The sequence below is a fragment of the Zootoca vivipara genome, chromosome 6 (assembly GCF_965207765.1).
Source record: "Zootoca vivipara chromosome 6, rZooViv2.hap1.1, whole genome shotgun sequence".
Classification (NCBI taxonomy): domain Eukaryota; kingdom Metazoa; phylum Chordata; class Lepidosauria; order Squamata; family Lacertidae; genus Zootoca; species Zootoca vivipara.
In genome coordinates, this window is record NC_142589.1 from 78867012 (window position 1) to 78890199 (window position 23188).

General features: G+C 47.5%; 1 protein-coding gene across 1 annotated transcript; it reads right to left on the minus strand.

The window, feature by feature from the left end:
* Window positions 1-5192: 5192 nt before the first annotated feature.
* On the minus strand, window positions 5193-14746 carry SPRED3 (sprouty related EVH1 domain containing 3). The gene is made up of 5 exons (XM_060275541.2): window positions 14555-14746; window positions 12640-12808; window positions 10321-10388; window positions 8902-9063; window positions 5193-7046 (listed from the first exon to the last, which is right to left on the minus strand). The coding sequence occupies exons 1-5, from the start codon at window positions 14720-14722 to the stop codon at window positions 6333-6335; spliced, it is 1281 nt and encodes a 426-aa protein (XP_060131524.1). The 5' UTR covers window positions 14723-14746; the 3' UTR covers window positions 5193-6332.
* Between the last annotated feature and the right edge of the window lie 8442 nt (window positions 14747-23188).

The window sequence follows — 23188 nt, forward strand, 5'->3', positions numbered from 1 at the left end:
GATATACACAGTGGGAGTCTACCTCAATATTCTCTCTAGCAAACTTACAGGAAAACTCTGAGCTTCAACTCTGATCATGTGTCTATCTACATAGCAAACACGCATTACTGATTTGACTGCATTGTAAATACCCCACAATGACCACCATTTTTTTAAAAAAGGAATTAATAAAACCCTCCTTACACTATGAGAACAAGAAAAGAACTGAACACCAGGCTGTTTTTCTGTCTCTGTTTCTCTCTGTCTCTCTCTGTGTTTTTTTAATTTACAACGTACATATTTTTCATTATAAAGCATTCTCTTCCAGTGTCCTCAGTACCGCTTTTTTAAATCTTTTTTTTTAAATACACAGAAATTACAATATTGAATATACAAATGTGATAAAATACTTAAAACGGTGGGGTGGGGGTGGGGAATCAAATTGGCAACCACAAGAAACTGCTTGTAATAGGATTATGGTTGTAATGGTAATCCCCACCCCCACCCCACATTCATCTGTTTTGGTTTCCATTAACCCCCTCCTTTTAAGTATATAAAACAGAATGAAAACACCCCCAGGCAACACAATATAATACTCCTTGATGCAACGTCTCCCTTTGCCCATGGTTTTGTGTTCCCAGCTGTGAAGCCCGATCCTAAGTGCAAACTTTCAAAACCCACACGCACACATGCAAGGACTCTAGCCACTAACCATTTGGCCCTGGACGAGGGTGTGAAATTTGAAAATGAAACAAGAGGCAGAGCTGAGAAGAGTGATGTTATATGAGGCGCTCTTGACACCCTTAACAAGAGGGTCCCCCTGGACAAAAAATTCAGGGGAGGCTGTTCCCTGGGATGGCAGATTTCAGGTGCTGGAGCAGGAGAAAGAGATGTAACCCACAGGGCACAATTCATCCCATGCAAACATCGTCAAAATGACCAGAAGCCGGTTCAATCAATGGGAGGGACTGGCAGCGCCAATTCTGGGATTTGGGAAGACCGTAAACACAGGTCCTTTCCTGTGAGGGCCCCTTAAACCTGTCCTAATGTTTGGACTGTAAGCTCTTTGGGGCAGGGGGCCTTTGTGGTTTCTCTGCAAAGGACCACCCGCTACAGAGAGTGCGAGCAGAGAATTCTCTCCAGCTGCCTCTGGCTGCTTTGTGCAAACGGAGGGTGTTGGTGCTCTGGCAACTTGAGCCCCAGCAAATATTTCCCCCCCTCCGTGGCCAGAGGCAGCTGTTTAGGATTCCTCATCTGCAACAAGCCTTAAAGCACACCCTATTATTTGTCTTAGTGGTGGTTGCTTACGGCCAACGGCTTAGCAACACTTTTATGAGCACACAGGAAGCAGCAATTTTTTTAAAAAATGTGCATTAAATATCCTTAGAAATCTGTCTTCCGTATTTGACGGGGAGTGAAACTGACCCTATGGCAATCCCCGGTGCCTTTGTAGGTTTTTATGCCCACGTTACGTGCTTTTACAGTGTTTTTCACACAACTCAAAACACCCTTTTCGATTTCTACCTTCTGTAACGCATACATGTGGCATCAACATTCATGGATTGGATAAGTTCTCAAATGCATTGCAATTCACGCATTTTGAGAAATTCGGCAGCTTTCCATTCACACAGGTCTCTCAGAATAGACCCTTGGCAAGATTTCTGGTTTAAGGATCCTCTTTGAGTGACAGGGTGTCTTTTGGGCTGTGACGGTGGCATTTCCTTCCTTGGTGGTTGGTTGAGAGGCTCAACCAGGCTCAAAGAGGTTTTTTATTTCTTATTTTCAACAGGAAACCTCTGTTAAACTGGCCTGCCAAGTGTTTTAACTCCCCCCCCTCCCGTCTGTATCTATTTAATATTACACAGTACCTGTTTTCTTACCAACACTTTAATTTTCTGCTCAGTGGCTCTGCCTCAGTTTCTCAATCAGTAAAATGGGAATGGCAGTAATCTATAGCAGAATGACCGAGATGAAAACATGGGAATGTAGCAATAAATTTCCTGTCCAGAAATAAATATTGATGCTATCGTCAGGATAGCTTGTTTAATAAAGTTCGTTTGGCATCTGTCAAAATTATTTCCCCAAGAAAATTGCAGTAGCTGATAAATTGAAACCATGCTGACCTCTCATAATTGGTGCCAGAAGTGGGATATGTCTCATCTAGAAACCTCATACACTTATCTACCATTACACCTAGGGAAGGATCTATAAATTCAATTAAATTGGAGAATCCTGATGCCTGTTTTTCCCCTCCCAGTTTGGCATAGCACCCTTTTTTTCTTTTTCTATAAGCTGTCACCCCCCCTTTTGTCCAGCTCAGTCTCAGAATTAAAGCCTTAGAAAAAGTTTGCACACACAAACTCACACACAAAGAAAAATAACTTAAAATATGGGGAGCAAGGCAGCCGTGTACCCTGTAAACCGAACCCTGTCTGCATAAGCATCCCTATTAAAAGAGCATTAACTATATCTTGCACCAAACCATAGTTATCCGACGTTACTTTTCCAGCGTTAAGAAAAACGAGAGCTTTGCCACCCTTTATATATATCAAGGGTAGTGTGGTCTGCCAACACAAGTGCATACTGGGAAACGTAGTTCCGGTTCCATTCACTCCTAAGATGGATTGCACATCCCATAACGCTCCCAACATTTACCACTCAAAAGCAAACCAGCAAGTACATAGATTCGTGTTTCCTTTTTACATTCCTTAAAGCTTGCAACGGGTTACAGAGAGCTCTGCATCCTAAGGAATCTGTAAACCAGCGATTGGTTTTTATTCTGTGTGCGAGAACGAAAGAAAAAGGGATAAATGCTTCGAATCGTCGCTTCTCTGGCTTTCATTTGCTTTCCATACTTTTCTGCAGTGACAGAGAAAACCACCTAAACTCTTAAGCTAACCTTGGCCCTCCAGGTCCAAAAACACCTGGTTCATAGAATTACCAAATGGTAGACTTGGAAGGGACCCAGAAAGTTCATCTCGTCCAACCCTGAAATGGGTCAAGCCTTTCTTTTGACTCCCCTCATCAATTTCTGCAGTGGAAATGTAAAAATGGGAGAACCAATATGCTTTCAAAATGGCAGTATTAGAACCAGCAATTAACAGATTTGGGGAATCTTCCTAAATATTTTCTTTATAAAAAAACCCAGGTCTAGATCTGATTGTTGAGAAGCTAGAAAAGATCTGAGTGCAGTTCCTTGGTTTTGCCTGGGCTTCTAACACAGCAATGTAGTTTCTAGGTGGAAATCTCGAAGGAACCACCCACACTCAAGTTTTGCACGAAGGAAATCCACATTTTGCCCTTGAAAGAAATGACGCAAATGGTTGACATTTGCATATCCTGGGTTGTTTTGCATAATCCCTACCGTTTTGAAATTTGGGTCAGTTTTCATTTTTGCAAGGACTGGAAGGAAGTGGCTTGGCAGAGACACTGAAAAGCCTAGCAACAGAGGGAGAAAGATGCCAGAGAGATATCTTTGGACACCTGAAAAGCCCTGATCGGCTCTGTCCTGGCAGCTGGCGTGCCATGCATCTAGTCCACATGACTCCATGTCTTCCCCCCTGTCCCTTTGTAAAACTGGAACTGAAGGCCCAAAGAGCACAGTGAAAAACTGGTGAGTTTGGGCAAACAGGAGGCGAGGGGAAGGGGGAGAATGGATAAAGCACTGAGATTTTCAGAACCAAGGCAGTAATGCAGGTACAGAAGTCCTTTTTCTTTCTTTACTCCTGCCTTCAAACTGTGCCAGCCCTCTGCTAGGCATTAGCTACCATCTGGTAGCCAACCAGACTACGAGGCTGGCAGCTCCTTGGGTGGCACCAGGACAGCTCGGCTGGGTCAACAAAACACTCAGCAACCAGGGCAGCCAAAGATCAACATAAGGCAGGGCTACCACCTCTGCCCATGCTTAGGATAATCATAATTTACTTTTTATACGTTGCCCATCTGGCTGGGTTGCCCCACGTCACTCTTTCAGCAAATGACTGTGCCTCCTTGGGGTTTTGTCCATGGCTCATTTGTGCCCTGGCTTGAGTGGTCCAGCTTAGGGGAACCCTAGGAAGCTGGTGTGCGGAGGTTGGTCAATTAGGGCAAATGGGGGCACTGCCCCAACTTCAGCCTGCCCTCCACCTGCCTACAATTGTCACTTAAAGCTACTTCCTCAGCCTCAGGGTTGCCCTTGTAGAACATAGCAGGGAGGTAAAAACTAGAGTTAGCTGGCTCTGCCTGTCTTTGGCTCTGGCGCCCCCTACTGTTGAGCTCCCTCCTTTCTGCCCTACCAGTTTCCACAGGCTCCAGTGAAGCTGTCTTATATCACCAGACCATCAATCTCTCTAGCACTTACACTGACTGCCAGTGGCTCCCCAGGGTTTGGGGAACGGCTTCATACTTGGGAGCTGCCAGGGATTGAACCAGCGGTCTTCTGCCTGCTGAGCAGGTGCTCTCCCACTGACCTCGGCCCTCTGCACTGCTTTTGTGGCGTCCGGCATGACCCACCAAGCCAAACACAGCCTGGAGCAGGAAGCCAGGATGTCAGACCAAAATCACCAGCTCCGGGCTGGGGCTGTTGTTTTGAAGAATCGCACTAGCCATGTTTCTCAAATGTGGGTTCCCCAGCTGTTGTTGGACTACAACTCCCATCATCCCTAGCTAGAAGGACCAAGGGTCATGTATGATGGGAGTTGTAGTCAAATGGCAGCGAGTTTGACCAATGCTGCCTAGAGTAAGGGCAAAGGCCGGAGGCCTCCAGATGTTGCTGGACAACAACTCTCATCATTCCTGGCCACGCTGGCTGAGCCTGATGGGAAATGGGGTCCTGGGTTTCCAACTGCTCCTTTAAAAACAAGAGATCTGAGGCAGGAAAGTGGGGCTGCCTCTGGAATCTGCTTCCTGAAAAAAAAGTGTTTCACTGCAAGCTGCAAGCAAACCTCTCCCACAGGAGAGAAATCTCCCAGGATATTTCCGAGCACAATTCAAAGTGTTGGTACTAACCTTTAAAGCCCTAAACGGCCTTGAACCCTGTATACCTGAAGGAGCATCTCCACCCCCATCACACAGCCCAGACACTGAAGTCCAGCTCCGAGGTTTTTCTGGCAGTTCCCTCACTGCGACCAGGCAGAGGGCCTTCTTGGTAGTGGCGCCCTCCCTGTGGAACGCCCTCCCATCAGGTGTGAAGGAAATAAACACCTGACTTTTAGAAGACACCTGAAGGCTGTTCTGTAACGGGAAGTTTTTAATGCCTGGTGCTTTATTACACTTTAAATATTTTGTTGGAAGCCGCCCAGAACGGCTGGGGCAACCCAGTCAGATGGGCAGCATATACTGTAAATAATAAATTGTTGCTATTATGAATATAGATGCCATAATCCAGCCTTTGCTAACCAGCTGCCTTTCAGATGTTTTGGACGACAGCTTCCATCAGCCCCAACCAGCTCAACCATCATAGGTCAAAACAACCTATAAGGACAGATTGTGTGATTGTGATTGTGTGTGTGTGCGTGTGTGTGATATTACTGGACCTAACGGTCAGGGGTACCTTTAAGTGATTGGGAGTGGGTTTTGGGGGTGACAGTGGTGAAGAAGTAGACGATAGTTAAGCTGCCCTCAAAACACGTCCCTCTCCAAGGTGAATCCAGCCTCACCTGCAGTTTATGGAGCCCTACATGAAAATGGGTAAAGGGAGTGTTGTTGTTGAGCAGCTGGGAGTGCCCCCCCTCCAAATATGCAGGGGGTGGGCCGCCACTGGCTTGGTGGAATCAAAACTGCCAAGGCCTGCCTCTTCCCACCTCAAAATCCGTAGCAGTTCTGCAAACACGGGCCGATTTCAAGGACACTCATCTATGAAAATGGGGGGGGGGGTTAGTCTTGAGAGTCAACAGGCAGACACCAGTCACTTCTCTCTTCCATATTAAAGCAGTTCCTTTTCTTTTCTTAAGTCCCCATGAGTTGGTTGTTTTTAACACCCGAGGGAGGTCCCACCAACCAGCTACCTTCCATAGAACAGCACGCAACCACCGGGTGGGCGAGATGTCGCCATCCATTTCCCCACAGCTGTTCTCTCCTTACCACGCCACACGCTGCGGGGAAAAAGGGCCCTGGTTTCCAAAAAGAGAGAGGGCACAAACGAAACGAAACGGGATTCCGCCAGCCAGCCTCGGGATACAACGCACACACTCCCTTTCCACCCTAAAGTGTCCTAAGGAGAGCAGGGAAAAGGAGAGAGGGAATCGGGGAGCAGGGAGGAGCAGGCCCCTGAAAGCAAACCTCCGGATTTCTTGGCAAGTTGCCTGGCTCCTGCCTACCGCCTCGGCGGCCAAAACCCTTGCGCCCCGCGTCGTCGAACCCCTCCCGGGGCTTCCTCACCGCACTGCCTTGTGCTTGCCGCCGCAGCAACCGCAGTGCTCGCCGCACGTGTGGCAGGCGTGGAGGGGCAGGTAGCAGCACATGCAGGGGACGACGAGGGAGAGGGTGACGAGGGCCATCCAGCGGATGCAGAAGTGCGGGTGCCCAGTGTCGCAGGAGCACGGGTCCGAGTACTCTCCTTCGGAGTCCGACATGCAGTGGTAGAGCATGCTCTCCGCACACCACATGCAGGTGAACTGGTAGACGCAGCGGCCGATGGGGTCAGGGGCGTCCTGGCACTGCCCGCGCCCGTTCTCCTCGTGGTTAAAGACGTCCCGGCAGTAGACGCAGCGGGAGGGCACCGTGTCCTCCTCCACCCCCAGCGCCCCGGGGGGCGCCTGCTGCTGCTGCTCCTTCAGGGGCTTGTGCCGCGGTGGCGAGGGGGCGCCGTGGATGTGGCAGGACGGAGAGGCCTTGGGGTCCTTGAGCCGCCCTTCGGCCCCGGGGGGCAAGCAGTACTCTTTCTCCCGCGGAGACTTGCCGCCCCCGCTGCCCCCCTTCTCGAAGTGGACGCACATGTCGATTTTGTCCGGGTCCATCTGCCGCTTCTGAACCACCGCCCGGCGGTAGTCCTCGTAGCCTTTGGTTACCCAGAGGTCTTTGCAAGGGGTGATGCTCTCAAGCTCCTCTTCGTCGGGGAGCATCAGCTGCTGCAAGGCCTGGGGCTGCACCTGCCGCGGGGAAAGGGGGAAGAAAGGACACAGGGGTGGTCACCACACAGCCGAAGCAGGGCGGAGAAATACAGGCAAGTGTGACCACCAATAGCACTTAAAATGCAAAATCCCTAAAAGCATATGGCTCTCAAACTGTTTTCCTCCAGGCCACACTTTCAGGATCAAAATTTGCGAGCACCACACCAATTTTTTTTTATTAAGAATTACTTTGGGAAACACAAAATAAGCAAAAAAAAAAAAAGGAATTGGAACATACTTGCATATGTGGTGGGAGTGTGAAAAAATTAAAGAATTCTGGGACATCATTTATAATGAGTTTTAAAAAATGCTCCCACTCCCACTCACTAAAAGACTGGAGCCATTCTTATTAGGAATCATGACAACAGAAATCAAGAAGAAGGTTAAAGCACTATCCATGTATGTCACAACTGCTGCCAGGAATCTAATTGCGAAAAATTGGTAAAGCGAAACCATCCCCTCAAAAATTGAATGGCAGACCAAATTGGTAGAATACCTAAAATTAGCAAGGATAACCAGGTTAGTGAGAGGAAACTCAATACAAGATGTTCGTAAAGAATGAATAGTAATCAAAGAATATCTCAAAGGTTACTGTGATAACAAAAGCTTTATGGCAGATAGTGAATGAGTTTTGTAACAAAAGGTAATGCTGGAGGAAAGTAGAATCAAAACAGAGAAAGCTATTTTCAGGAAACTGTGTAAAAAAACTAATCTCAAAATAGTACAACGGGTATAGTCGGAATGTTCTTTTTAAATTGTAAATAAAACCATCTACTATTTCTTTTTCTATTTTCTCTTTCTTCTTCTATATTCTTTTATATATTTATAATTTGTAATGTCTGAAATGTAATGTTTTATATTGTATGTATTTTAATATTTCTGTATAATAAAGGATGGTTTTTTTAAAAAAAATTTTTTTAAAGAAAACCACTCCTAGCAGTGCTTGATTTGTAACAGAAAACAACTGCTTTATAATATAGTCACGGGACATAAGAAAGTATAAAACAGTGCAGGTACCTAAGAACAGGAATAATACCCAACCATAATTATAAACAAGCCTCTTGCATACATACCTTAAGTATGTATACAAACTCAATGAGAAGTGTGAGCTTGCTTGCAATCTCATTTATTTTAGTTCTAACTTGAGGCAAGCAGACTCACCTCCTCGACAACGCAGAGAAGCCTCTCTCTTCTCTAATCTTTCATATCTGTCAGATATGAAAAGCCCTGCTCACAACAATATGCCGTGCAGAACTGTGGAATGCTCTGGGAAGGTCTATGCATATTCTGCAATTTTAAATTTTTGTTTTGATACTATTCTATACTGCACTGCACTGAATTGTCTAAATGTTTCTTTTGATTGTCCTTGAATCAGAAAGTTTTTAATGGTGGTTGTTGTTGCTTCCCCTGTACAGTCATATCTCATGATACGTCCGTTGCGGGTTACGTCCTTTCGGGTTGCGCTCCATGCTGAACCTGGAAGTAATGGAATGGGTTACTTCCGGGTTCAACGTGTGCACATGCAAGAGATACTAAATTGCGCTTTGCGCATGCGCAGAAGCGCCGAATCACAACCCGCACGTGCACAGACGCGGGCTGCGAACGTGCATCCCGCACGGATCACATTCGCAATCCAAGCATCCACTGTGATCCTGTTGCAAGACACCCAAACCAGAGCGGCTGGGCCAGCCCAGTTAGATGTGCAGGGTATAAGAATGAATGAATAATTACACAAATAAATAGTTTGAAGAGCACGCCCCACAGCAGCAAGGACTCCTCGAAACAACCACATCTGATAACCCAGAAGCCCCTGAGACAACCTATTGAACCGTACCGGCCCGCTTGACGTTGCTCCCTGCGCCGTGCTGAAGGAGAACTCTTCGGAGACGGGGGACCGCAAGTAGCAGCTGGAGGAGGACTCGCTGGTCACGATGGTGATGGGTTTGGGCAGCATTTCCTTGCGGCTGTTTGACGAGGACTCGCTGTCCGTGTGGACCTAGAAAGAGAGAGAGAGTTGGCGGCTCTCTCTACACTACTCCTTGGTCCAGGCCACGGGTAGGCAACCAAAGCCTGGGGGCCGGTTGTGGCCCAATCGCCTTCTCAATCCGGCCCACAGACGGTCCAGGAATCAGCATGTTTTTACATGAGTAGAATATGCCCTTTTATTTAAAATGCATCTCTGGGTTATTTGTGGGGCCTGCCTGGTGTTTTTACGGGAGTAGAATGTGTGCTTTCATTTTAAATGCATCTTTGGGTTATTTGTGAGGCATAGGAATTCGTCCATTTTTTCCCCTTCAAAATATAGTCCGGCCCCCCACATGGTCTGAGGGACAGTGGACCGGCCCCCTGCTGAAAATGTTTGCTGACCCCTGCTGAAAAAGTTTCCTCCTGGCTGCGTGGCCCACAGTGCCCCTACTGGCATGGAGGTGGCTTGCAGCCAAACTGCGGCTCAGGTTAGACACCCGTTTCTGAACCCGTCGAGAGGCACGCAGGGTGTGCAAAACTTCAGTTATTTATTTTAATCCGTTGCATCACACTGCAACTTTGTGACACTCAAGGTGGGGTACATGGGTTCTCTTCCTCCCCATTTTATCGTCACGACAACCCTGTGAGGTAGGGCTGGGCTAAGAAAGAGGTGTTTCATGGCTTTGTGTCCAAACTGGCCTACCTGGCATTAGAGTCAGCCCACTTGCCCCCCCTAAAAAACCCCCAGCTTTCCCAATTTTCATCCGGCAACGGACATACCCCTGCAAACCCTTTGTTGATAATCATGAGGGAAAGAATCTTGATTTTGGAAAGCCAAACCAAAACATGCATTCTGGGATTTCCTAGGATGTTCATGAGATTATAAGAAGAGCTGTGCTGGATCAGGACCATCTTGTGTTCAGATTTTGGGCTGCACCCAACTAAATTAGATTCAGAGTAGACCCAATGAAACTAATGGAGCTAAGCTAGTCCTGCTCATTAATTCCAAAGGGCCTGACAAACGTTGGGACGCAACCCTTTAGTGTTTTTGGTGGAAGAGCTGCTGGGATAGTTCGGTTGGTAGAGCATGAGACCCTTAATCTCAGGGTCGTGGGTTCGAGCCCCACGTTGGGCGAAAGATCCCTGCATTGCATGGGGTTGGACTAGATGACCCTCAGGGTCACTTCCAACTCTACAATTCTGTGATTGTACAATTCCTGACAAGGGAGTAAGGTGCTCTGCGCACACACAGAAGCACCGTGGCCTGAAATGTCAGGAGACTGCTTACGGCAAGAGCTTTGTCTGTCCCATCGGCGTCGTCCTGAGAGGAGGAGGTAGAGGAAGGCGAGAGGGAACCTAAGAAAATGAAAAGAGAGGGGTAAAAGTTATGTCACAAAAAAACCCCACCCCATTTTAAACATCAAAGCTTCAGCTAGGCTGGAAACAGCACCGTACACTTTTCAGCAGCGTGGATAAAAATCAATGCTTTCTTTAAAATAAAATAAAGAATCAGATTTTTTTAAATTGGATTTTTTAAAATTTAAATTGGATTTTTAAAATGAAATGCTTTTGGAGGAAAAATATTTCTAAAGATACCTTTCTATTCACGTTACATTATAGTCCAAAGGCTATTCATCAGGAAATAAGGATTTGTTTTAAATTTTTCATGTGTCCTAAAGCATGTCTGTTTTTTAATTGTTTAACATGGATACATATGCTATAATGTTATTGTGTTAGTTAAATAAATTGTTTAAATTGTTATTAAGGAAATGATTATTTTTCTCCTTCCACTAAGTAGAGCAGAAAAGCTTTCCAAATATAAACAGTTAACTGATTAAACTTCACAATAGTTTCATAATTCTTTGTCTTTCCAATAGTATAACCAAATTGGTAATTTTTGATTTAACTGTAAAAACTACTCTGAAAATTTATTATTCCAAAATGAAAATTTCGTCTGGTTGTAAAAATTAAGATTATACCAGCAATAATGAGTCTTTCTGTAAAAAACGAATGATTTAAATCAAATCCACCCTGCTCTTGAGCCCAGAAACCTCGCAGTCCGAATACAGAGAGAGCGTAAAATGTGGCACTGAATTCTCCAAGACAGAGTGCAAAGGCTTCTGGGATAAGTTATAGGCATTATATGTCAGGCACTGGCCAGGCCGGAAACACTAACAATATAACTTAGCATTTATATATCGTTGTTTACATACATTGACACTCACAGTGATCCTTACAACCAACTTAAAAGGCAGACCACCATTACCCCTGTGATGTATGGATGCAGGGAGGAAGCTGAGATTGATAATAATGATAATGATTTTTTATTTCTACCCTGCCCATCTGGCTGGGTTTCTGCAGCCACTCTGGGCGGCTCCCAACAGAACACCAAAAACAGAATAAAACGTCAAACATTAAAAATTTCCCTAAACAGGGCTGCCTTCAAACGTCTGCTAAAAGTCGGGTAGTTGTTTATTTCCTTGACTGCCTGGCAAGTTTTGCGGCTGAGGTGAGAGCTGGACCTCAGCGTCCGGGCTGGACGATGGGGGTAGAGATGCTCCTTCAGGTATACTGGGCCTTTGAGGCCATTTAGGGCTTTAAAGGTCAGCACCAACATTTTGAATTGTGCTCGGAAACGTACTGGGAGCCAATGTAGGTTTTTCAAGACCGGTGTTATGTGGTCTTGGAAGCCACTCCCAGTCACCAGTCTAGCTGCCGTATTCTGGATTAGTTGTAGTTTCCGGGTCACCTTCAAAGGTAGCCCCACATAGAGCGTATTGCAGTAGTCCAAGCGAGAACAATGTGGGTGGAGATGCTCCTTCAGGTATACTGGGCCGAGGCATTTAGGGCTTTAAAGGTCAGCACCAACACTTTGAATTGTGCTTGGAAACATACTGGGAGCCAATGTAGGTTTTTCAAGACCGGTGTTATGTGGTCTCGGCGGCCGCTCCCAGTCACTAGTCTAGCTGCCGCATTCTGGATTAGTGGTAGTTTCCGGGTCACCTTCAAAGGTAGCCGCATTGCATAGAGCGCATTGCAGTAGTCCAAGCGAGAGATAACCAGAGCATGCACCACTTTGGCGAGACAGTCCGCGGGCAGGTAGGGTCTCAGTCTGCGTACCAGATGGAGCTGGCAGACAGCTGCCCTGAACACAGAATTGACCTGCGCCTCCATGGACAGCTGTGAGTCCAAAATGACTCCGAGGCTGCGCACTTGGTCCTTCAGGGGAACAGTTACCCCATTCAGGACCAGAGAGTCCTCCACACCCGCCCGCCTCCTGTCCCCCCCCCCCAAACAGTACTTCTGTCTTGTCAGGATTCAATCTCAATCTGTTAGCCGCCGTCCATCCTCCAACCGCCTCCAGGCACTCACACAGGACCTTCACCGCCTTCACTACCGGTAGTTCTGATTTGAAAGAGAGGTAGAGCTGGGTGTCATCTGCATACTGATGAACACCCAGCCCAAACCCCCTGATGATCTCTCCCAGCGGCTGCATGTAGATGTTGAAAAGCATGGGGTGAGCGCATAGTGCAAAAAACCTGACAAGCAACACTGATGCCCCTGACTTTGCAATACACCATGCCCACCCCCCATGCTGCCCCCTCACCTTCAGCAATCTCCTCCAGGGCAGCTTGCACCCCCCTCTCGAAGGCCACGGCGTCTGCAGGGCTCTGGAAAGTGAGGCCAAACTTGTTGTCTCCGACTTTCCAGTGGTGGAAAATGGGGTTCACCTTGTTGTAGACTAGGTCCCTCTTCAGAGCACACTCCAAAATGGTCTGCCGTAGGGAAAGAAGGGGGTTGAGGGGAAACAGCCGCCACCCGAGGTCAAAGGCTGGGAGAGAGTGGAGAAAGGGCTGGCTTCGCCCCAAGTCTGCATCTGCCTCGCCCCTTGAAGTGGGAGGCTGTGACCCTGTAAGCAAAAGCTCCTCTCCAAACAAAGATAGCAGCACCTCACACCCCGCAATTGCCATTGAAGGCCCTATTCCGTGTGCCACTTCCGCGGGAGGTTCTGAGGGCGGCGACACGACAACAGGCCTTTTCAGTGGTGGCACCCCACTTGCGGAATGCTCTCCCTGGGAAGGCTCACCTGGTGCCAGATCTTTAGGGGACAAAAAAGCATTTTTGCCAGGCCTTTGGCTTTGAATTATGTGCAGCCCCTTTCAGTGGGTGGGATGTTTTCACAGAGCTACTATTTCCAGAGGGGTGTATGGGGTGTTAGAGGAAGAGTAGTACCTCTGGTGGGGGACACGTTGTGCTCCTTCTGGGGTACTTCAGTCCCCACCCTGCACTCAGCTCTCACCTGTGGCTCCTAGACATCCGTCACACCCTGGGAGTATCTTCAGCAGGCTGGCTAAACCAGGTGAGGGTAGACAATGGGTCTCAAACCCTCAGTGAGTTAGGAACATAGCTGTCAAGTCTCCCGTTTTTTGTGGGAAACCCCCGGATTTTAATCCGTTTCCCGCTGTTATCCCAAACAGAAGAAAATCCCGGAAATCCCCCAGATTTCCTACCTGCCAGGGAGGCTCCATTTCGGGTGCCGCTTGAGGGTGGGGGCTGCGGTGATAGACTCTTCTGGTCCCCCCCTTTCTAACAGGGCAGTTTTGCGGCCCCAGGGGGGGCCGCGGTGGCGGGAGGCCCTGCTGCCTGCTCCCCTTGAGATATGGCGGGCTCAAGAGGCCGTTCCCACTTTCACTGGCACGCCGCCATGGGGGGGCGGCGATGGCAGGAGGCCCACTGGCCGTTTCCCACTAACTGTGGGTGGGTGGTGTGGTGGCTGTCCCCCGCCCACCTTTGAGGCGCCGCTTCCTGTGGCCTTCCCCTGCTGGCTCCGCGGCCACTGGGGGGCTGGCGATGGAGGGGGGATCTGCCCATGTCTGGGCACTGGAAATCGGGCAGAGCGGCACCGGAAGTCACTTCTACGCATGTCCAGACATGCGTAGAAGCAACCTCCGGTGCTGTGCCGCTGCTGATCCTGCATTTTTCAGCCGGAGACTTGGCAGCTATGGTTAGGAACTTCCCTGCATGTGAAGACAGATTCTGGCAGATTAAGTGGACGAGACCAGTAGTGGGCTCAACAGTCAAAAAGGAGGTTTCTGCACATGCTGTAGAGCAGGGGTCGGCAACCTGCAGCCCATGGGCCGCAAGCAGCCCACGGGGGTCATTTAACAGACAACACATGACGGCATAGCAAGGTCAAGTGTGCAAGTCCTAAATATATGGAGAGGTGGGCAGGTATTCCTATGCACTGGCCAAAAAGAGGAAGCTCAGGGACACGTGCATGAGCTTAAATAGAGGTCCCTCGATAGAATTTAGCTGGCATCCCATTGGTGTAATTGCACCCAGCATTGTGGGACCTTCAATAGGGTGTTGTGGCCATCCAAACGTTCCCACCCACAACACACGGTTTGGTTGCCAGGTCGCACTGCAACACGTGCCCTCGTTAGGGAGGACCCGATTTCCCCTCCTGCACGTCGCCAACCCCCTCTCTCCCCGGTGCCGAATAAAATCCCTGTCGATCTCACCGTTTGATCCCGGAGGCGCTCCCCGCTGATCAGGTACTGGCGATGCCGCCCTTCTTCTGGGCGCCGGACTTTGCAGATCATGACATGGCTCAGGCCGCCGCCGCCCATGGGCACCCAACCCCCGCTTGAGTCGTCTCGGGTCATCACCACAGCCCGCACCCGAACCATGTAACTGGGGAAGGAAGAGGGCAAAGAGATGTCAGAATTGGGAAGAAACCACTCTGAAGACAAGGGGCTGTTTTGAAAACTATCTGACAAAACACGGCTCCAACAACAACACACTTGGCTGTGCCTTGATTAAATTCACAGATATAGAGGAAAGATCATTCAGTTCAATAACTCAATACAGGTTATGTCATAGTAAGAGAAGCATAGAAACTGCGAAGAGGTAGAGGGAAGTCAAAAGAAAACGAACAAGGGATTCAAACCGATATAGAGGAACAGAAAGAATGCGAAAAGTAGAAAAGTATAAATACGAAGGTAAATATTTCCCAGGAATCTTATGTACAGATTATTTTAAATACGGTTTGTAGTCCTAAAATGAGTTTGTATGTTGAAAAAATATTTGTTTTTTGCATTTTTTTCTTTTTTGTGGTGTTTTTCTTTTTCTTTTTTTACTTGTTTTGATTATGGATTGTTGCTGTGGACTGTTTTTTATTGCTAAATTAATAAAGCATTTTTAAAAAGGGGGAAGGGCCCAATCGCTTTCTAAATCCGGCCCGCGGAAGGCCCAGGAATCAGCGTGTTTTTACATGAGTAGAATGTGTCCTTTTATTTAAAATGCATCTCTGGGTTATTTGTGGGGCCTGCCTGGTGTTTTTACATGAGCAGAATGTGTGTGGGGTTTTTTTTTTTAAAAAAATGCATCTCTGGGTTACGGTATTTGTGGGGCATAAGAATTTGTTCACTCCCCCCCCCCAAAATAATAATAGTCCAGCCCCCCAGAAGGTGTGAGGGACAGAGGACCGGCACCCTGCTGAAAAAGTTTGCTGACCCCTGTTTTAGATGATCCAAAATGCCTGAAGTAAACGGTTGCAACCGTGAGAACGGCCCTGTCAGAGTCATTCCCCCTCCAAGCTGCATGTCAGAGGAAACCTAAGGGTGAGAGTTTGGCAAGTGTGCTGAAGGCAAAGGCAGAATTCGAATTAGGCACCTCGTAGCTCAGCTTCTGCTCGGCCATTGTGGCTGATCCCCATGGCCAGAGATCAGGGATTGGGGATATTCTACGGCCCGGCTCAAATCCTCACCCCAGGTACAGTATATATTCTTGCACATCCTCCTTTTCACCTGTATTGTGGGTCTAACCACAACAACAAACACCCTGTAAGGAGCATTTATTCATTCCACAAAGCGGTGTACCGAAAGGAGCAAAACAACGACATTACTAGTAAAAGCAACTATTTCAAATGTTTAAAAAATAATAATTAAAACTGACGATAAGCTGCAACCCCGATGAAAACACACATCAACTTTCTACCTTGTCTGGATAGGCGGAAATATTTTTGAGCTGGCACCGAAAAGAGTGCGGTGGATGTGCCAGTCTGATCATAGAATCATAGGATTGTAGAGTTGGAAGGGACCTCGAGGGTCATCTAGTCCAACCCCCTGCAATGCAGGAATCTCAGCTAAAGCATCCATGACAGGTGGCCATCCAACATCTGCTTAAAAACTTCCAAGGAAGGAGAGTCCACAACCTCCCACCTTCCACTGTTGAACAGCTGTTACTGCCAGAAAGTTATTCCTGATGCTTAGTCCTAATCTCCCTTCTTGTAACTTAAAGCCTATTGGTTCGAGTCCTACCCTCACAGGGCAGGAGAAAACAAGCTTGCTCCCTCTTCCATGCGACAGCCCTTCAGATATTGGAAGATGGCTCTCGTATCTCCTCTCAGCCTCCTCTTTTCCAGGCTAAACATACCCAGCTCCTTCAACCGTTCCTCATCAGGCTTGCATTACAAAACATCTGCTGTGGGCTGATGGGAGTTGGCATTCAAAACATTCAGAGGGCGCCAGGTTGGCAAAGGCTGGCGTAATAACTCCCTGGTGTCTCTGGTAGAGGTCTAAGCCATCATCTGCTTCCTGACCTACCTACCTACCTACCTACCCCCCCTCTCTCTTTTAACGTATCTGGAGAAGGCAGGGGTTGAACCCGAGACATTCTGCATGCCAAGCAGGTGTCCCGCTTGTGTCCTGGCCAAATGTTAGCAGAAGGCAGCTGGCTTTAGAAGTGCCCCCTCCCCGTCACTGGAACAGCAGCCTCAGCTGCCGAGCATTATGCAAACCCTGATCTAATCTGATTCTTATAGCAAGCAGATGTTTTTCGGTACCTTGTTGGTAAAGTTAATCATTAAATTGCTTGTGGGTGGGGCAGGTTGGGGGTGGGGGGAGATCTCGCCTTGACTGGAAGGAAAAGGAGGTGGAGGGTGTTGATTTCGATCATGTGCAAGGAGGCTTCTGGGTGCAGCAGCTGCGGAGCACACCCAGAGACGTCCTTGATGCGAGAGTGTAAGCAAAAGAATAAAAAAAAAAAAGGGGGGAGAGATACGAGGGTGGAAAAGTAGTTGAACATGTTGTTGTAAACAAAATCTGCCCTTATTCTCTTATGGGGTACACAAGAGCCCTTACAGAGTCCTTTGTAGGTTCTCCATCGGTAGGAGAAAATAACAGAGGCCAACCAGAGAATATTGAGAAGCAAAGCAGCTAGTAAGCCTGATCTTTATTGAACTGTTGCAACAGGGTGCTCACTCACCACATGCAGGAGGGAGGACCACCCAGAACAAAGGTGTGCCTGCCCTTATATAGACATTTTGAAATTCCCTGCCCTGGAGCTCAAGACCACCCCTCCATACATCATACATAAATCACAGAAGGGATGTAGCCCAAGACCACCCCCCAGATACATCATCACAGAAAAAGGCGGTCTACAACAGAAATTTGAATGCTGTTGTTTTTCCCGTCTGCCAGGTTATCTCATAATGCCTTATTGCCTTTCCTGGTTGTCTGGCCATTTCTTTAAGATGGTAATTACTCAGGCATCCCCAAACTTCGGCCCTCCAGATGTTTGGGACTACAATTCCCATCATCCCTGACCACTGGTCCTGTTAGCTAGGGATCATGGGAGTTGTAGTCTCAAAAAACATCTGAAGGGCCGCAGTTTGGGGATGCCTGGTAATTACTTAATTCCTGAGACAACGGGAAGGTTCCCTCACCCTCCCTCCTTGCAGAGAAACATTTGGTCAATTTGGGAGTCAAAATGGTTTCAGGACTGTCTTCCTGTACTGTTTCAGATACTGTATGTCAGGGGTGGCCAACTCCCAAGAGACTGCGATCTACTCACAGAGTTAAAAACTGGCAGTGATCTACCCCCTTTTGGGGTGTTCAGGTCAAAGTTGTCTAGGGAGGAGGAAAGCCCTGTTTTTAGGGGTTCAGGTCAAAGGTGTTGAGATTTTTTTAGGAAGGAGGAAGGCCCATTTTTTAGGGATTCAGGTAAGAGTTGTTGAGCTTTTTTGAGGCGGGAAGAAAGCCCTGTTTTTTTGGGGGGTGAAGGGCTAAAAAGTTGAGCATTTTTAGGGGAGCCAAAGTTGTTGAGCATCTTTGGGCGAAGCCAGTGATTTACCAGTGATCTACCACAGACGTCCAGTGATCTACCGGTAGATCACGATCTACTTGTTGGACGTGCCTGCTGTATATGGTATATATATTTAGGTACATGTTTGCTTGGTACATTTATGAACATTATATATATATATATGTATATGACCTTAATTTTTATTTATTTATTTACAATGTGCAATAGCATAAATAAATGAGGCAGGCAGGCAAACCTTCAGACGACTGCTTATTCAGCATTCATTCTCATTTGCTTGCACAAGGCTTGCACGGTGGTTGAAATGTACACCTGCTCATGCCTGGAAGATGTGGGATTCAACACTTTGAACACGGGCGAAGATGTGTGTGCAGGTTTTAGTTTTGTTTTTTGCAAGAGTCTTTAAAAATGTGGCATTATAATTTATTAAATTTAATTGTCGCTTTTTTGCCACGGCAACTCAAAGCGACTTACAATATTTTAAATGAACACATGCATATGTTAAACCTGGCATTTTTTTTTTAAAAAACCTAATCTAAAATAGAATTCTGTTTGTTAAAAAGTAGATTAAAACATCCCACTTGCAACAAAAGGCCACAGATAATTAAAAGCAAAAGTCCTGATGGAAAAAAGAAAAAGCTTTTTCCCGGCACCTAAAGATACGTAATTATTATTTTTTTACACTGACTTATTGATTGCTTTCTGCACCACCGTCTCACGGCAAAATAATTAAAAACAGTTCAAAACAAAGAAACAAACAAATAACATAGATGACAGGACTGAAGCCCTAAGAAGCAGATACTTGGGGTCAAGAACTGTTTATCCAGCTGTGAGGAAGCAAACATCTTCGGCTGCTTCCAGGAAGAGCAGGCAACAACAGGGATGGTATTCCACACGGCAGGGGCTGCCACACTAAAAGCCCTTCTCTGAGTTACTGAGTTCTTTGGGACTTGCCGCAGAGACAGTGCTACGGACCACAGATATCTGCTGGTTGATACAGGGTAATTTGGTCCCAAGCTGCACAGGGACTCACATGTTAGTAACAACATGTGCAGGATGTTATATGCCGGAGGCAGTTTGCTCCCCTGCAAGCAGCCTAAAAAACTGTGTTCTGCACCAGCTGAAACCTCCAGACAGACCCCAAGGGCAGCCCCACAGAGAGCGCATTGCAGTAATCCAGCCATGAGTGCCGTTCATATCTTGTTTGCCTATCCCCAGCTTATGTGGAGAACAGCACAGAATTTTGCAAAAGCACCATCTAGTCAGTGTTGAGGTACTAGCCTCCCTACAGTAGGGTGTGTCCTTTTGGGGCGGGGCCTTAAAATTTTTAAGGGTTTTTAAAAATATGCTTTGGAGTCTAAGGAATTCAAATCCGCCGTTCCTTTTTGTGACTGGGCAACATTTCGCTTGGAAAGTCTGCATCTGGGGAAGAAGCATATAAGCTGGTTTCGGAAAAGCAAAGCCTTTTAATTTTACCTTCTGCGAAATGCCAGGTAATGCTAAATAATGATAATGTATAACAGAATGGCAAGTACTTGGCAAAGCTACAGGGAACCAGGCAGAGGGCCTTCTCGGTAGTGGCACCCGCCCTGTGGAACGCCCTCCCATCAGAGGTCAGAGAGATAAACAACTACCTGACATTTAGAAAATACCTAAAGGCAGCCCTGTTTAGGGAAGTTTTTAATCTGTGATTTAATCTGTGGCGGGGAAAGGGGGACCCGGCCAGATAGGCGGGGTATAAATAATAATAATAATAATAATAATATATTATTATTATTATTATTATTATTATGATCTCTGTGCAACTTTGCACATATTTTTGACTTACCAGGCAAAAGTAAATTGTATTCATTTCACCCAACGATCTTTTGAATTCCCAAGTCACGTAACAACTTTTTAGCGCCCCACCCCCACCCCCATTTTGGGAATTTGAAAGCTGAAAAATTCAACGTGCACTGCTGCCTACAGTCACACTACCAAATAAAGGAGGATACCACGCCCCCGCCCCCAAAAATGGTGATTCTGCAAATCCAAGGAAGGAGACATGTGGCCCTCCAGATCTTGCTGGAATCCCAAGGACCAAAGGTCAGTGATGGTGACCATATGTATGATGAAGATCCGCATTATTCATTGAAAGAGTTAAAACGTTATTATTAAAAAACATCCCAGAAAAAAAATAAGAATCAGCAGCGAGCTAAAGACCAGGTGAAAAGACCTACGAATCTGGGTGGGCTTGCGTAAACAGAAATGATTTTAGCAGGCAGGAAGAAAGTCTGCAGTGAAGACGCCTGCCTGGTGTCAATCAGCAGGGAGTTCCAAAGCATGTGTACTAAGAACAGATACACAAACAGGTATGCCAAGGCCTGTCCAACCCAGCTTGCCAACTTCTGGCGTGGCGGTGCTCTTGGGCAGCTCCCACTCGTCTCAAAGGATCCTGCTCGGAAGGGCTTCCTGGTGGTGGATCAGGCCCTAGATTAGAATGTTGCTTGGTTTGTATCTAGGGCTGGCGAAGCAGGCGGCATTTCCCAAAGCATCTACCTGCCGGCAACGCGATGGCACGGCGCCCAAGGATTCTGGTATTTGATTTCTCCACGGCACTCTGCAAGCCCCTCGGGGTGCTGGCTTCATCTCGGCTGCTCTGCAGCACCACCCCTGCAGGTGGCTGGACAGAAACGCTGCAGCTTCCAGGCCTGTAGTGAACGGATGACACAAGGAGCCACCGGCATGCTCTTTAAAAAGCTGCTGCCTCTGGCCTAGTCCCTTAGCAAAAGGATTAAAGTGTGTCTCCGTCAGCCCAAATGCCTGGTCCTCTGCTTGTTAACACTCGCCCCCCCCCTTGGGCCACCTTCAAAACGTTCTACCTGCTTCTGCACAACACAACCTGAGTCTCAGAGCCCAGAGAAAAACTGCTTCCCAATTAGATATTCAACCAAGCCAGGGCCATTTTGACATCCTCCTTGGCTCACGGATGACGACAACGAAACACTGGAGACAGCACACTGGGGTGAAACATCTATGGCTTGCGTCAGCTCCCCAGGAATGTCTGGCTGACCACTGCCGGGAGCAGAACACTGGGGCTGATAGTGTTTGGTCCGACTTCACAAGGCCATTTCTAACAACCTTTCAACCAATTTAAGCCTGGTGTACGGCTTCCGCAACGGGATGTTCGTGGATCAAGAAGCAACACCGAGAATGTCTTTTATCCAGACGAGATCCAGTCATAAGAGGCTAGTCCTCAGGAATGCTGCGGGGTGGCTATGCGCAGCAGTGTTCCTAAACCAGCCTCCATCCTGGGCTGAAACACGACAGCAAAGCGTGCAGTCAGGAAACGGCTGCGTTCAGATTTATTCCACGGCGGAAAAGTCAGCCGCCGTGCAGAAGTGGCCCTCACCTGTTTGGGAGGCCGGGAATAAATATTTCTCTTAAAAGCATCATCTACGAAACCAAGGATCTGTTGCATGTCAGCTTTCCGGCAATGGAGACGGGGATAGCAGGAGCTGCTCTGAGATGCAGGTTGATCAGACACCAGACAGCAAGCACGGCAGATTCCTGGTGCTATTGCCGTGCACCTGACTCAAGAGCAGTTTTGGAGCGATTCTGCACCAGCCTACAAATCGGTTTCAAAATGGGGCTGGCAGGTTCCACCGCCCACCCCTAAAAAGCCCTAACCTGCCACCATCGCGCGAATCAAAACCTAGAGCCCACCCATGGATGAATTACCCAAATTTTAGTCGGTCAAAGACAGCCACGTACCACCCAAACCTCGACAGAAATGCCATTTTCAAAATACTGAAGGAAACGGGAGAGAGAGAAAATGTAAAGTTTGATAAACAGAAGAAAACTGCTCGCCGTTAGAAGGAAAGGCCAGCTTAAGGCGGCGGCGGCGGGGGGCATTTTCCATTACAGGAATGGACATACAGCCTCAGTAACCACATATGTGTGGCTTTCAATTTACAGGTCCCTTCCCTCAAATAATCAGCTGAAGTTGCCCCTTTTTAACACTAAACACACACTCCATGTTCACTACACAAAATAGTTGCCAAAGCTTGCAGTGTGGGCAAAGGCCATCTGGTCAGGTGCCTTGCAAGGGCTTCTCCATCCCTAAGCCCTCTTCTTTTCGCCAGGGGTTTTTGAATTAATTTTTGATTTCTCTTACTGTATTTATTTTTATTTTTTTAAAGGCAAGGTGCCTCCTCACACACGGCTGTCTCCCCTCGCACTTTCCTCTTTCTGACATTCCACCCCCCCCCCCCGGCTCATTACAACCCATGAAACAATTTTCTTGCACAGATTTGAAATTCTCCCTCTTCTTCCCCCTCCCACTAATTTCTGTGCACTAAAGTATATTTAGCCACATTTTAAAGGGGGTGCCACATATTCTCTCTCTCTCTCTCTCTCTCTCTCTCTCTCTCTCTCTCTCTCTCTCTCTCTCTCTCTCATGAAAAGAACAGCCCAGCTTACTGGAAGAGGAAGCTTGCATGTATGGTAAACAGATTTAAAATACACCCCTGCACAGGTCACGAAGCCTGCTCCATGCAGCGCTACCAAGGAACAATGCATTAAGAAGCAGAACGCGAAGGAGAGACGAGGAGGCAACTTGCCGCCTTCCTTCTGCTTCAGTGTAGCGGCAGCAAGAGGGGCAGGAGCAGAGGGGTGTAGCAGGCTGAATGGCCTTGGCTCGCAAGTTCTCCCTGGGAAGAACAGGGTGCGGCCTCTACAGCAAAAGAGTAGCGGCTTCTGCTGGGCGCTGAGCATCTTAGTTCTCAGAGGTTGGGGTTGTCGTTTTTTTAAATTAAGAAACAAGGTGCTAGTCCTCATGGGCTCTCTTGACAAATACGTCTAAAAGGAAAGGAAGTTTAGTGAGGCTGGTTTCTGTCAAAGAATGACCCAAAATGCAAAAAAAAAAAAAGGCATATGGTTTGCATATTTTTACGGCACAGGGTAAACAGGGAGGAGTACTGAGGCTTTTGAGAGCTTTGAAGGGGGGGCGGGGGGGAGATGATGTACCTTCCACAAACACACGACCTAAACCTCTCATCGCATTTGACCCA

What these genes read in the sequence shown, in the direction of transcription:
- SPRED3 (XM_060275541.2), bottom strand. Translation starts at nt 14,722, where the DNA reads ATGGTTCGGGTGCGGGCTGTGGTGATGACCCGAGACGACTCAAGCGGG. An exon ending in CCTGGAGGAGATTGCTGAAG is followed by an intron (nt 10,389 to 12,639) that starts GTGAGGGGGCAG and finishes TCATTTTCTTAG; the next exon opens with GTTCCCTCTCGCCTTCCTCT. An exon ending in GAGCAACGTCAAGCGGGCCG is followed by an intron (nt 7,047 to 8,901) that starts GTACGGTTCAAT and finishes TCCCCGCGGCAG; the next exon opens with GTGCAGCCCCAGGCCTTGCA.